General features: G+C 40.4%; 1 protein-coding gene across 1 annotated transcript in view; it reads right to left on the reverse strand.

The window, feature by feature from the left end:
• The window catches only part of PTCH1 (patched 1), a 116,292-nt gene that overhangs the window by 43,213 nt on the left and 58,477 nt on the right, over positions 1–14,602 (reverse strand). The window contains exon 13 of the mRNA XM_089490909.1: positions 2,041–2,159. Within this exon, the coding sequence (XP_089347035.1) occupies positions 2,041–2,159 (119 nt within the window). The remainder of the gene's footprint in view (positions 1–2,040; positions 2,160–14,602) is intronic.

Genomic DNA, 14,602 nt, shown 5'->3' on the forward strand with positions numbered 1-14,602 from the left:
TCTTCAAAAAGATTTTTTCAAAAACACTTTTGCTGCCAAATGTTTTTTAGGGGCTGTGAGAGCATTTTTGCCTTGTTTTTACCCACCACCACCCCTGAGATCTTTTAGGGGAGGCATTTTTAACATCTGGAACTGACCAGAAGTCATTTTTTATTTCTGAAAAAAAAAAAAAAAGCCTCTAAAATGACTGAAGGGGCAAAAATGTGGCCAAAATGTCTCCCCTGAGGGTATCTTGGGGGCAAATCCCCCCATCTTGTTTAACCTCTAGGAGCCCTGAGGGCTGGATGCAGGCAATGTGATGCACCTTGCTCAGCCTATCTTAGGTGTATGGTCCTTTATAGACAAAATGTTTCCCATCCCTACCCTTTTCCATCTTGGAACAAGAATCATCTCCTTCCTATATGATCCTGTTTGTGCACCTCCAGAATAGATACACATCAGTGCTAGCACCCAACATCTGCAGTTCTCTCTCTAAAAGGAGATCCATCTATCCCCATCCTTGTTTTTCCCCACCACATTTTGTCAGGCAATTTCTGGATTTCCTCCAAAAGTTGTTCTTAATTTCATGTAGTGTTATGCTGAAAAACATATGCTAACCTTGCATAGAAATTTATTTATTTGTTTTATCTCCTGTCTTTCTCCACACAGAAAATACAAGCCGGAAGCAAAAAACATTTATGAATTTCCCATTCATCCCAAACTCACACATGCTCCCCAATAAATGTGCTACTAGCATATCCGTATATCTTGCTCATCCTTGAATAGTTCCAAATCTCAGGATGCTTCTTTTTATCATCTTCACAGTTTTATTAGGAGCAACATTTTAATCATATTAATCCTCTACTTGATTAACTGCATTGATTAATGGTTTAAAGCCAGCAACTTTACTAGTTTCATTTTCTAAAGCAAGATTTCGGTAGCAGCATTGGGAGGCTGCCTTGTTTAACTGTAAATATGCAAGAAATTACAATTTGAAGCACTAACTGAAAGCAAAATAACAGGCCAATGCAAATGCTAGATTGGCCCATTTGTGTTGCCATTAAACAAATCTTGGCAACTGAAACCATTCATGTAGAAAGATTGCAGTTAATAGCACAATGCCCTGATTACAGTAAAGATGGAATGCTACAACCACTTACTGTGTCATGGCTGCTTTTAAAAATTCCCTAACAGTTGCTCTAATCAGTAAGAATGGTGATCTCTGATTTCCTATGGATGTAAAGAATACTCAATAATTTTCTTGTACTCAATTGAGAAATGGTGTCTTGTCACATCAAGACTCTCCATTGAGAAAATGGTCAACTATCAAAAGATTTTTCACACTTCAGGACTTCTTTGAGAAAGCCCCTTTGCAAGGAAAAATGTGTATTTTGTACGAAATGCACTGTTTTTGTGCAAAACACTAGGTTTTTTTGGAGAGGGGCATGTTTTTTGTTCAAACAAATTTTTCACTGAAGTCTTGACTGAGAAAAGTCACTGAAAAAATGCACAGAAAATTTCAGAATCTCATTCAGCAGGCAGAATACTTTTGAAATATTGTGTTCTTACACATGAGAATGATGTTATCTAATGACCTGCATCCCTATCCTTTCTATCCATTAAGTAACTTCACACTTTCCCACAATGGGAAAGCATGAACACTGGAGGCCCAGGACTGCTGTGCTTCCCACTCAACTCCCAGACTATAGACATCTAGCTCTCCATGCACCTGTTTTGGAAATGGCAGCATAAAGTGCACCCACACTACAATGGTATATCAGTTTCATACCGCTTTAACCATCATGGCTTTATTCTAAGGAATATTGGGGTTGGTAGATTAGAGAGAGCCTTCTAGAGAGTTCTCTTGTATACTATCCAGAAATATAGATCCTAGACTTCCTTAGGATGGAACTATGACAGTTGAAGTGCTATTGAACTACTCTAACTGTGTAGTGTGGAGACACCTATAGTTCCACCCTAAAAATGTGAAGCATGTATGTAATTAGTGTCAAAATATTAACTTGAAAGGATGTAGTCTATGCAGCAATACTACAGCCTCACCTTGTAAAACAGCAGAATATATCCAGTCTCCGGTCTTCACGACGATACAAATCCATACTCAAAATAGCAGGAAAAATTAATAGAACCATGGCAAAGTTGAACACCACTACTACAGCAGCCTAAATAACCAAACAGAAGGAAAGAGAGAAAACATAAGCAAGTGTAATGCATTTAACACAATGAGGTTTCTATATCTGAAAACAAACAAGTACAAAACCAGATCTTTTTTCATTTGGCAGTCTTACATGCTTATGTTGGCTCATTCACGGTCAGGGTTTTGTTGAAAAGAATGAAAGGAGTATCTTTGCATTCTTATTTCATTGTCAGAAGTTTACTATATAATTAGTTTTTGTTATATTAAATTGGATATGGCTTTTGTGGTCACTCCATCCCAACCTCTATTACTTATCAGTAAAATAAGGAAAACAAAAGATCAACTTTGCAAGATTATGAAGGAGGACACAAAACTATTTCTTTATTAATTTAGCGTAAGTATAGCTTTTAAAAATGAGTGAGCTAAAAGGTCAAGAGACACCACTGAGCAACATAGCTGGAAAGATGTCCACTGATGGAAACTGTCCTTGTAAACCCAATTAACCATTGTTTTAGGCATTCAGGAAAGAGATCTCCTGATCTAACCAACCCATGATTTATAACCCCTTCTCCCCAAAGGTATGTGAGTTCATAGTCAGGACCTCAGACTCCCCTTTTGATCTTTGGTAGAAAGGACAGGCTCTTGTCAGAAAAACAAATTGCTATTTTAGCAGGGCTGATAGTGACAGAAACGTGCAGTTAAAAAAGAGCAGGAGAGAAAGTGTCCAGAAAGGTCAATTAGTGCCAGCTCTCAGCCACCCAGTAGGGCCCTTGCACAACATGGAAAAGTGATCATTTAGATTACAGCTCCAAAAATATTCTAGCCAGCAGGGCTCATGCCCTTCCTAAGCTGTCAGTTTCTGGAAGTTGTAGTCCAAAAAGTAATGTTGCCAAATTCACGATCCTTATATTTTACAGAAGGTTCTCCCCAAAATTCTCCAGCATCTATTCCATCGTTTCACAGCAATCTCATCTGCCATCAGACCCTTTGGTAGTTCTTTAGCTACCTTTATGACTAGCTCAACAGGAAATGCCTAAAGCAGCAAGGAACCACTATCAGAATCCTTCAGCCTTAGTATGACTTTGAATCCAAAACAGTGTATGTTTCATCAAAATGTGATGTAAGAAAGTATGTCCAAGTCTGATGTATTTTGATGCATTATTCTATTTAATATTTCATCACTGAGATAGAAAGCCCCCATCTTAAACCCATTTTTAAATAGCACCAAAACAGTTTTGTAATTTTATGAATTTAGATTTCTTTTCAAATCCTAGTTTCATTCCAGTATTAAACTACTGAAAGACAAAAAAACATTCTATTGATTGTCTCTGTAGTCCTCAAAGGTAATTGCTCATTCACAGCTTCAAATATTAACTCTTTTTCAACTACAGCTCCCAGAATCCCATGCTAACCAAGTGATTCTAGGAGCTTTAGTCAAAAATGTAACTTCTCTAAGGTCTGATTGTGCCTTCTCACTTAGTAGTTTTTACTTTTCCTAGGAAACCCACCTGAACCAAACCAAATAAGAAAATACACCAGCATTCTCTCCTTAGATTAGCCAGCCATTGCATACTGAGAAGCTGGAGCATGTCCAGAGGACAACCAAAATGGTGAAAGGTCTCGAAACCATGCCTTATCAGGAGGAGCTGGGCATGTTTAGCCTAGAGAAGAGAAAGTTAAGAGGTGTTATGATAGCTCTGTTTAAGTATTTAGAAGGATGTCTTACTGAAGATGGAACAAGTTTGTTTGCTGTAGCTCCACAGAATAGGACCTGGAGCAATGGATGCAAACTCAGGAAAAGAGATTCCACTTCAACATTAGGAAGAACCTCCTGACAGTAAGAATTGTTCGACAGTGGGACACGCTCCCTTGGAAAGTGGTGGAGTCTCCTTCTTTGGAGGTTTTTAAATAGAGGCTGGATGGCCATCTGTTGAGGGTGCTTTGACTGTGTCTTCCTGCATGGCAGGGGGTTGGACTGGATGGCCCTTGTGGTCTCTTCCAACGCTACGATTCTTTGATACTGCCTATGATAGTGAAGATAATATATAGGCTACATTTGTACTGCAGAAATAATTCAGGTTGATACCACTTTAACTGCCATGGCTCAATGCTATGGAATTCTGGGAACTATTTAGCCTTCTCTGTCAGAGAACTCTGGTGTCACAACAAACTACAATTTCTGCAATGCAGATGCAGCCATAGTTATCATAGCTATGAGTTATTAATAGTTTTAGTCTCCAGTAACATGGCACTTGTAAGTTTTCCCACATAATAAATAATAAACTGTTTATTTATAGCCCGCTTTTCCTTAATAGATCAAAGCAGGTTACACAGAAGTACAGTGATGTATGATTTTACAAACAGTATCATATAAAAACCCGAACAATACAGTAATACAATTAAAAACATGATAGAAACTTACAGATTAAAATCACAACAATAGCTAGCCTAAAGTGCAGGTGCAACGGTACAGCGGGGAGAAAGCAGGTATTTCATTGTCTGGGGGAAAGCCTGTTGGAAGAGGAAGGTTTTTAACCTCTTCCTAAATAAGTCAAGGGAGGTAACCGAGCGGAGCTCACCGGGAAGAGAGTTCCAAAGCTGTGGGGCTGAGCTAGAAAACGCCCTCTGTGCAGTCACAGAATATTTCGTATCTGGAACCCTCAACAGTTGCTTCCTGGCCGACCTGAGAGCGCGGGGCGGATTATATGGGGAGAGGCGGTCCTCCAAGTACCCTGGGCCCAAGCCATTTAGGGCTTTATAGGTAATAACCAACACCTTGTATTGCGCCCGGAAGCGAATGGGCAGCCAATGTAGATCTTGTAGAACAGGTGTTATATTGTTCACATGGGCAAACAACAGCTATGGAGTGCAAATGCTTTGGATTGATTTACATGCTGTTCAAACCATGAAGCAACTACTAAATTGTTGCTATTGTTGTTGTGTGCTTTCAAGTCATTTCTGACTTATGGCGACCCTAAGATGAACATATCACAGGGTTTGCTTGGTAGAATTTGTTCAGAAGATATTTGCCTTTGCCATCCTCTGAGGCTGAGACTGTTACTTGCCCATGGTCACCAGTGGATTTCCACGGCTGAGTAGGAATTCAAACCCTGATCTCCCAGTGTCCTAGCTCAAATTACTACATCACACTGGCTTTGCAGCCTTATAATAGATTTTTCCAAAACAGGTGAAGATATATCGCAGAGAAATGCTTAATACCAATGCTTGGCATTCTCTTCTTTTTTTCTCCTAGAACTTCCTTGTCAGGATGGCTGCTGTTGTCCCAAAAAATAAGTGTTGAAGACTAGAAAAGGTGTGTTCATGTTAATCATTAAGAAAAATACTTAACCCTAGCTTCAAAGATGGTTTAGCTTCTGAAATGATCAGCTATAAAAAATTGTAATATCTCTTTCCTTGAAGTCTGTGCCAGTTGCCTTAGAGGTCATATCTAAGAGGAAAACAGCTAGGATGGATCACTTCCAAGATCCCTTCCAATTGTACAGCTCTGCAAGTAATACTCAGCTATCCTGGGCTGGATGAGGGAAAACCGACTCAGTCTGAATCCAGAGAAAATGGAGGTACTCGTGATAGGTTCTCCTGGTCCAGGGATGGCGGTGGTTCCACCAGTCCTGAACGGGATCACGCTTCCCGTGAAGGACTCTGTACGCAGTCTGGGGGTGCTCCTTGACTCGTCGCTTCACCTTACACCTCAGGTGGATGCGACGGTCAGGAGCACCTGTTACCAGCTTCGGCTGATACGCCAGCTGCGTCCCTACATGGGCCAGAGGGACCTTGAAACGGTAGTACATGCTCTGGTAACCTCTCGATTGGATTTCTGCAATGCGCTCTACATGGGGCAACCCTTGTACCAAACCCGGAAGCTACAATTGGTACAAAACATGGCAGCCAGACTGGTCACTGGCATATCCAGGACCAGCCATATAACACCAGTGCTTAAAGATCTGCACTGGCTGCCTATTCGCTTCCGGGCGCAATACAAGGTGTTGGTTATAACCTATAAAGCCCTAAATGGCTTGGGCCCAGGATACCTAGAGGACCGCCTCTCCCCATACAATCCGCCCCGCACACTCAGAACTTCTGGGCAGCAACTACTGAGGGCCCCTGGAGCTAGATTGGCCTCCACAGCCAGGAGGACCTTTACCATCTTGGCCCCGACCCTCTGGAACTCGCTGCCCGGAGAGCTCCGCTCGGCCACCTCCCTAACCCATTTCAAGAAGGAATTAAAAACCTTCTTGTTTAAGCGTGCATTCCCAGATGCAGGCCCCAGCTAGTCTCCCCCCTCCGACAGCAGTAGTTATGCTGGCCAGAATTGGTTTTAACTGTGGTTTTAATTGTAATCTATTGTGTTGAATATTTGCATTGTGTTATATTGTCTTTGATAGATGCTGTTCACCGCCCTGATTGGAAGAAGGGCGGTATACAAATAAAATTTTTATTTTATTATTTATTATTATCCTGTGGATAACCTATATATAACCTAACCCCAACAAATGCCCACTGGTGATGGAAACGTATCTCTGGCCATAACAAGTTTTATGTTCAGAAAACAATAGACCGGGCTGTTCATTTATTGCATTTGGCCATTCTTTTACGATGTGGCTCACTGTGTGTGTAAATATGTTGGCAGGATGGGTGTCTGCACGTAGCATCCTTAGGCAGCTGTCAGAGCTGCAGCAAGATTCAATATGGACACCATCCCTAGTCTCCCTCTATTTTTTCCCCTTTCCTCAAGCCTTTGATGAGTTCTGGGTTGTTGGATCTGGAAGGCACTATTTAAATTTCTGACAATCTTTTGCTTTGGGGCATCATGAGAAAAAAAATGGTGGCCCACAGCAGCTCACCTGTCATTTATATAATTTTTTTCTAGCTGCCATGGAAATCCACAAGGGCTCACCCACAAGGATGAGGGCCACTAGATTTTGCCAAGAGCCTCTCAAACCTAGAACTGGCCCTCTATGAAGATTATCGCTCTGCGTCCTTCCGTTCCGTTCTGAGGACGGAACGGAAGGAGCAGGGACGAGTGTAGAATGAGTGGGGGACGGATTTTACTGCACGCACCCGTCCCTCATTCGTTCCGTTCCTCCTCTCTTCCATTCTTAATCCGTTCCAGAGGGGGAAATTTTTGAGAACGGTTCTGAACAGTTCTCAAAAAGCGTTCCCTCTGGAATGGAATGAGAAGGGAAGAGAGGGGGAATGGAACGAGTGAGGGATGGGTGCATGCGGTAAAATCCATCCCCCACTCGTTCCGTTTCCTGCCGGGCCGGGCCAAGAACCCGGCGCGATAAAGTTCTATGTTACAGTTTTTAAATGAGCAGTTATCTCAAATTCCCACATCATCTTTATAATTCTGTTTTATCATGTTTAATGCTCTATGGGCAAGCTGAATACTATGTTTTGTTACTAAGACCTGAAATCCACTACAGCTTTCTTTTACTGGTAGTTTCCCTGAAAATAGTGAGAATTCCTCATATAACTATAACACTTTTTTTTTTACAGGAATGGGTAAATATGGATTGGTAGGGAAGCTGAGCTGAGCCTGGTGAAAAACTATTCACTGGTGTTGCTGGTGATAGGAAAGCCTCCTTATGTTTTCTTTCCTTCCTACAGAAAGAAAAGAGGGTGGTTTGAGGGCCTCAAATACCCACCATCAGAGAAAGCTCAACAAAGCTAGTGAAGGCTGTGGCCTTAATCCACAGCTGTGTATAAGAGTTGTGGCCTAGCTGGCAGCACAGGAAGAAAGAGATTGATTTACTTGAAAGCACCAACATGCACAGGCGTGCGTGCATGTGCATGCACACACACACACACACACACACACACACACACACACACACACACAAACATTGAGAAAATTTTGTACAGAAGTCTTGTGTGTATCCTTCACTCATAAATGGAACTAAGTAAAACAAACAAACAAACAGAATGAACCTTTCAGGCATTCACTGCTTCAGTATGTGGTGGGCAGCTGGTGCTGCTATTGCTCTGGCTGTGTGCGTTAAGTGAAGTAAAAGAATGGAAGTCTGTGCTGGAGTCACTGAGGGAGAAAGCCTAGTAGGCTGGGGCCCTGCCCAAGGTATGCGCTGCTATTTGCCATTCCTCGCAGACCACCCAAGGAGAGCGGGTGTATTGTATAGCCAGAGATGATGAGCAGATGAGGAAGCCTGCCAGGCAGCCCTTTCCCTTACTGCTATCTCTCTGCAACTCCCTTCTAATGGCATTCAAGTGTTGTATTTTTATCCCCTCTCACCCCTCCCTTAGACTTTACGAGTAAATTTAAAAACTTTATGACAAGGAACAAGGAAAGCTTAAGGAGCTGGGTGTAGACAAGAGATTTAGATATTGTAATTTAAGCTGGGAGTAAGATAATAAATGCATCTTAACAGCCTGTATGATTTCTCCCACTAAGTGCACATATTTCTTAAAGGCTTCATTAAGTAAGTGAACTATGAGAAATTCTGTATTTACCTGTGAACTTTGATTCTGGCTGAGGAAAGCAGGCAGTTGAGCCTGCCTCCATTTCTCTTCAATGAGAAAAACAGTTGTTTAGGTTTCCACAAAGACTTTCACTACAGGAAAGAGACACACCATACATCTTTGCTAGCCAGCTCAAGCAGAAAAGAGCGGTGGTGGGAATTGATCATGAGAAGTGTGTGCTAAGAAACCTGATTATTATGCTGGCAGGAAGCCTTTCTGGTAAATTTCCTCCCTCCACACACTACCTCTAGAAATGATGAAACCGGGAAATAGTCTCAAAATTCAGTGTTTGAAGCAAGAGATACTATGATGACCTGAACATGGGATCTCACCCACAGTCTAAAGTCTTGGAGCAGGGAGATCACACACTCAAATAAATGGAGTATCTCCCACTTCAGATGTCATTATATTCTGTATGCAAGTCATACCGACCTGGTGTCTTCTACATGTTTTGGACTACAACTTCCAACATTCCTGACCACTGGCCACACTGTCTGGAGATGGTGTGGATTGAAGTATGGAGAAAAATAGGCTGAGCAGGACTCCTATATTCCCAAAGTCACCATGTGTAGAAAAGAGTAAAGGAAGAGTATCTTCCAAATAGGATGTGGACTTTCTGAAGAGGGGAAGAAGGAGAGCTATTCCAGCCTAACAGAACCTGGAGATCTGAATTATGTTTATGCATGGATCATTGTAGTTTATCTTTTAAACAGGACATTAGTTGTAGACAGAGAGTATTGTTTAAGCAGGCTCTAAACTGTTTGTATTGTATTTTAAATACAACCCAGACTTTATGACTCTTTATTTCCCAGAGCCCACATGGCCAAAAAGGAGGAGTGGCTTTTGCCAATATGGATATCCCTCTGTACCATCTTAACCGAAAACAACAACAACAACATTGTGACAAAATGTAGCTTTGTGACTACAACGTCTTCATTTCCCCCCTTTCTTCTGTATGATTTTTAACACCTTTGCATGATGAAGTCATCAGTGGAGCTTTGAAAACTTGCATCATGAATTTTGTGCATTTTGGTTGGCCTCATAAAGGTATTGCTGTTTTGTGCATTCTGGAAGTCACTGTACTGTTTGGCCAATATGTCTCCCCCTAGATATGTTTCCAGGACTGCCCCAAGACATTTTATTGTCCGGGACAGGAAAGCAAACAGTATCTGTCGTCTGGCAAAATATCCCATTAGTACCTGGGCAGGAAAAGATAAAACAATACTCAAAGCAAATAACTAACAAAGCATGCTGCCTTAAGCAGCTGTCTGCCTCTACCTAATGATATTGTCAGCCCTGCTAGATATGAAAACACTACTCTGCTAGAAATAAATTGCAGTAAATGTTAATTTTTACATAAGATGCTGGTACAAACCCAGTCTTATTTTTGCCTTGAGACATATTTACCACTTCTTTACAGGCTAAGAACCAAATTCAGTCCTAGATTAAGGTATATGATATTCTACATCCCCGCTTGTTTCCAGACTGAACATAGCTCATAAATTTAGCTAGATCTGATATGTTGTTGCTGTTTTTAAACAGCCAGCAGGTCCCTCTTTCAGCCCTCTTCTTTCATTTTTAGCTGTATTTCCCCTCTTGACAAAAGAGCAATATAAAATGTTATTCTTGAAAACATTCACAAATAATGTGTGTGCCGATATTCACAACTGATTTTGTCCAGATTCATTTTAGGAGTATTATGTTACATGGATCTGGAGTTGTTCAGTCTAATCTGACAAGGTGTTAAAAGAGTTCCAAGAGGAAGCATTTCACTTTATGGGTGCTGAGGAAAAGGGTGACTGATAAAAATGCATGAAATAAATTCGTAGCTACAAAAATTAATAAAAGGATGTTACTGAACAACTATGGAAAGTTTTCAGAAATATCCATCATTCACATCTGAAACATCAGCACCTCCTTTGCCAATCATTTGAACTGAACTAAATCAACAACCCGGTGATATGGAGAATGTACCACCATGCCTGAAACAAAAGAAGTTCAGAAAGCAGCACTGATATGCTACAGTGAAAGTTGGGATTTCATCCTGTCAGGAAGCCATTTATTCTTGCTAAGCACAGTTGGATTATTTTACAGATACCTGAGCCTCAAAAACCAATGACGCTTTGATTGTTATCTTATAATGTCTAGAGGAAAGTGAACAAAGATAGAGAAAGGGTCAAAGCAATATTCTGGTTAAGTCCATCTGCTAGCGGATGAACAGAAATAAACACTGCTGAAAAGGAATGCTGTTATATATTGCAACGCTTTCTTAACTTGGCTGTGGAAGGTTATTAAGTCAGATAGGAATTCTTTATTAAATACATCTGAATGAAACAAAGATGGGGTAAATGGACTGCAAATGTGGGGAAATCCACATCTAAAAACAGACCACCCAAAAAGCAACTTGAATGCAGCATTCAGAATCAGTTGGCCAATTAAATGCATAACCTGAATTTGGCTAAACCTGGACAAAGCTAACAGAAACAAATCAAAGATATATCCACGGCTGACTAGGAAAGACTTGGTTTTGCAACCCTTTGCTTTTTCTAACATGCTCAATAATTATAGGTTCTAAATACAAGCCCTTTGCATTCTATAACACCTGTCACACAAAATGTGATTAGGGTGACATGTTTTGTATCACAGCATGTGATCACAGTGCTCCAAACAGTGTCTCTTTACTTGGGTTCCAGGGCAGCAGCTCCCAGCTCTGAAGTATGAATTGCATTTAAAAAGAAATCTTGAGTTTAAAAAGTGAGATAGCATTAGGATCTGCCATGACAAACGTGGGTGGTACACAAAAATGTGGCTATCGTTTACAAGAAAAAGAACAAAATTACAAGCAGATGCATGAAAAGATGGAGCAACTGAGATAGGAAGTAAAGCACAATAACTGCAAAAAAGGTATTGCTGTTCTTATAGATGAAGGTGGCAACTTATGGCCCTCCAGAATGTTGTTGGACTAGCATTCCCATCATCCCTCATAATTGTCGATGCTCACTTAGATCTGATGGGAACTGCAGTCCAACAACATTCATTGGAGCCACAAGCTGCCCATCACTGCTATAAAGCCAGGCTGTATTAGATCTCTGTTGGGAAGATGTTTGATTAGGTTTTACTGTCTTTCTTTCTTTCTTTCTTTCTTTCTTTCTTTCTTTCTTTCTTTCTTTCTTTTAGGATGACAGATTTCAGTAAGAATGCATCTCCTGTTTTGAAGAATTACTGGTTACGCAGAAGAGTGATTTCAAGGGATAAAGGGAAGGTTAAAAAGCACACATTCAACAGCCTTAAGGAGAGAATAAGATCCTATTCAACAAAAACATAACAATATGCTGTTTAAAAATATGAAGTGTAAAAATGTAAGGATGTCAACAATATCGCAAGAAAAAGATACTGTTTATGATCCCAACAACATACTGTACACTCTCAAGAATTACATGATTGTGTACAGTGGACCCCTCTTGCTAAGAAACAACACCGCAAATTTTTGGCTTTAAAAAGCAGCTCGTGATGTGTGTGGCAGTATGGTTGAAAAAGGAAGAGATTTTAAGGATAAACATATAGGGCAAGAAATATTTCCTCCAGATCATGAGAACTAGGGTGGGAACTTAGCCTTAAACATAGTTGCATCCATTAAAATTTTGCCATATAGCTGTGGCAATATGCAAATTCCATAGCTGAGGAAGTTTCTCTGTGTTGCAGGTCATCTGCAACCTGAGATAGGACAGCTAATCAAGTAGGACTGCCTTTTCTATTTTAGCTAGTAGTCTCCAGAATCTGGGCAAGAACTGGCAAAAACAAAAAGATAAAATATCACAAGGAAATTTTGACCTCAGGCTGTGGACAATTACTCCTTTTCATGGCATTACTTACAAACTGCTACACTCAAATTTCCAAAAACCACAATACTTGCAACAGGTATTAAGGGGGGAAATGCAATTTTTGTTTCCTCTAGTTAGCTCAAGGGTCAAGTAGAGTGAAAAATGGTTGGTGAACCAGACAACAAGAGAAGAAAAATGACTGCTGAGAAAGTACAGTTACTAAAGTCTTTACCAAGGTCAAAGTGTGCTATAAATCCTCTCTGTGTTGGAGCTGTTCCAAAGGAGAACCTCCCAGAGAACTCTTCAAACAGTTTTTCATTACAGAAACAGCATCTATCAGTGCTTTCTAATTTTCTCTTAAAAAACAAAATTTCAACTATGAAGCAAAAAAATGAGAAGTGCACACACACACACACACACACACACACACACACCCCAATATACCATGTTAAGACAGAACTACCATCCATACAACACAGCCACAGAAAGACAGAAAGAGAGCACTTGCAAGGGTTTTGTTGAAGAGATACTGCCTGTGCAATCCAGATGCAAAAGTCAATGCATGGAGAAAGGTTCTATTTTATCAAAAGCTAAGGGAAGCCACTTCATGAAGTCATGGATAGCTGCCACACCTAGTGATATCTAGCATCATATCCAGTGACAGAACCTCCTCTGTATATGCTTTGGAAGGTAGACATAGGATATGAAACAAACATATGGGTATATTATCAATATATGAATAAGTAGCATTTACAATACTACCCACAATACCAAATTGCTCTAGTGGGGGTGGGACTCCATGCATAAAAACAAGATTCATGAGCACTCATGTCTCTACTCAAGAAGTCCCCAAAATAGGGTGCGCGGGTGAGGTGGTAGTGTATGCTGCCCATGTACAGTATTTCCCTTTCCTGCCATACATTAATTCTGATTTGTGCAAATGATAACTCATTCATTTGGAATATTCATGCTAACAAAATAAGACAGGGAAGAGGAATCCATAAGAAATGGGTTGCTTTAGATGCTAAGAAAAATCCATGTTGTCTGACATCATACCATATTATACCAATTCCACACTCTGGCCCTATGGCAAGAGAATGACCATATTTAGACAGAGAGTCAAATCAAGATTCAGTAAGTTCAGATATGAATGAACGTCTTTTCCTTCCATACATCTGCCTCACTCCTTCATTTGCATTAGTGAGTGTAAACAAGCCAGATAGTCACAATTAACTAGAACTTCCAAACAAACCAAAATACGAAGCTATGGCTTACAACTGACTTTATTTTGTCTCTGATATACCAAAAAAAAAAGAAAATACAATTCTAGGCTGTACCTAGTAGTATAGTGTCCAGATTGAGGGAAGTAGTAGCGTCATTCTATTCTGCTTTGTTCCGACCTCATCTAGAATACTATATCCACTTATGGACACCACAATTCAAGAAGGATATCGATAAGCTAGAATGTGTCCAGAAGAGGGCGACCAAGGTGATCAAAAGTCTGGAAACTTTGACCAAAATCTGGCCCTATGAGGAACAGCTTAGGGAGCCAGAAGTTTAGCTTTGAGAACAAAAGGCTCAAAGGTGACATGATAGCCATCTTTAAACAGCTAAAGGAAAACCAGAATATGAACAAATGGATTTCAATTACAAGGGATTCCACCTAAAACTTTTGACTCTAAGAGCTGTTTGACATGGAACAGACTTCCTCGGAGGGTAGTGCACTCTTCTTCTTTGGAAGTCTTTAAACAGTGGTTGGATTGTCATCTCTTAGGAGTGCTTTAGCTGGGAATTCTTGCATGGTAGGGGATTGGATAAGATTGTCCTTTCCAATGGTATGATTCCATGTTCTGAAAGCCATTAACCATAATTTCCATTTTTGTTTTAATGGGAAAAGCTTTGGCTTTCTGCCTTATTTCCTTACTCATACACAGCAAGGAACACAGGGCTTCTGCACAGGTGCATAAAGCTTGCTCATATCTTAGATTATTAAACCAATATTTGATTGTCCAAATCCAGCTAATGTGCAGGTAAATTTCTCACTTTAAACCATGTTTAACTATTACTTCTCAACTATGATTAGTAATTACCTGCACTCCAAAACTGAAAAGCCATGATCTGAAGTGACTTTGCAAGCCACTATTTGTGTTAA

Source organism: Sceloporus occidentalis, unplaced genomic scaffold (genome assembly GCF_023333645.1).
Source record: "Sceloporus occidentalis isolate IW3139 unplaced genomic scaffold, rSceOcc1.0.p SCAF_1, whole genome shotgun sequence".
Taxonomy (NCBI): Eukaryota; Metazoa; Chordata; class Lepidosauria; order Squamata; family Phrynosomatidae; genus Sceloporus; species Sceloporus occidentalis.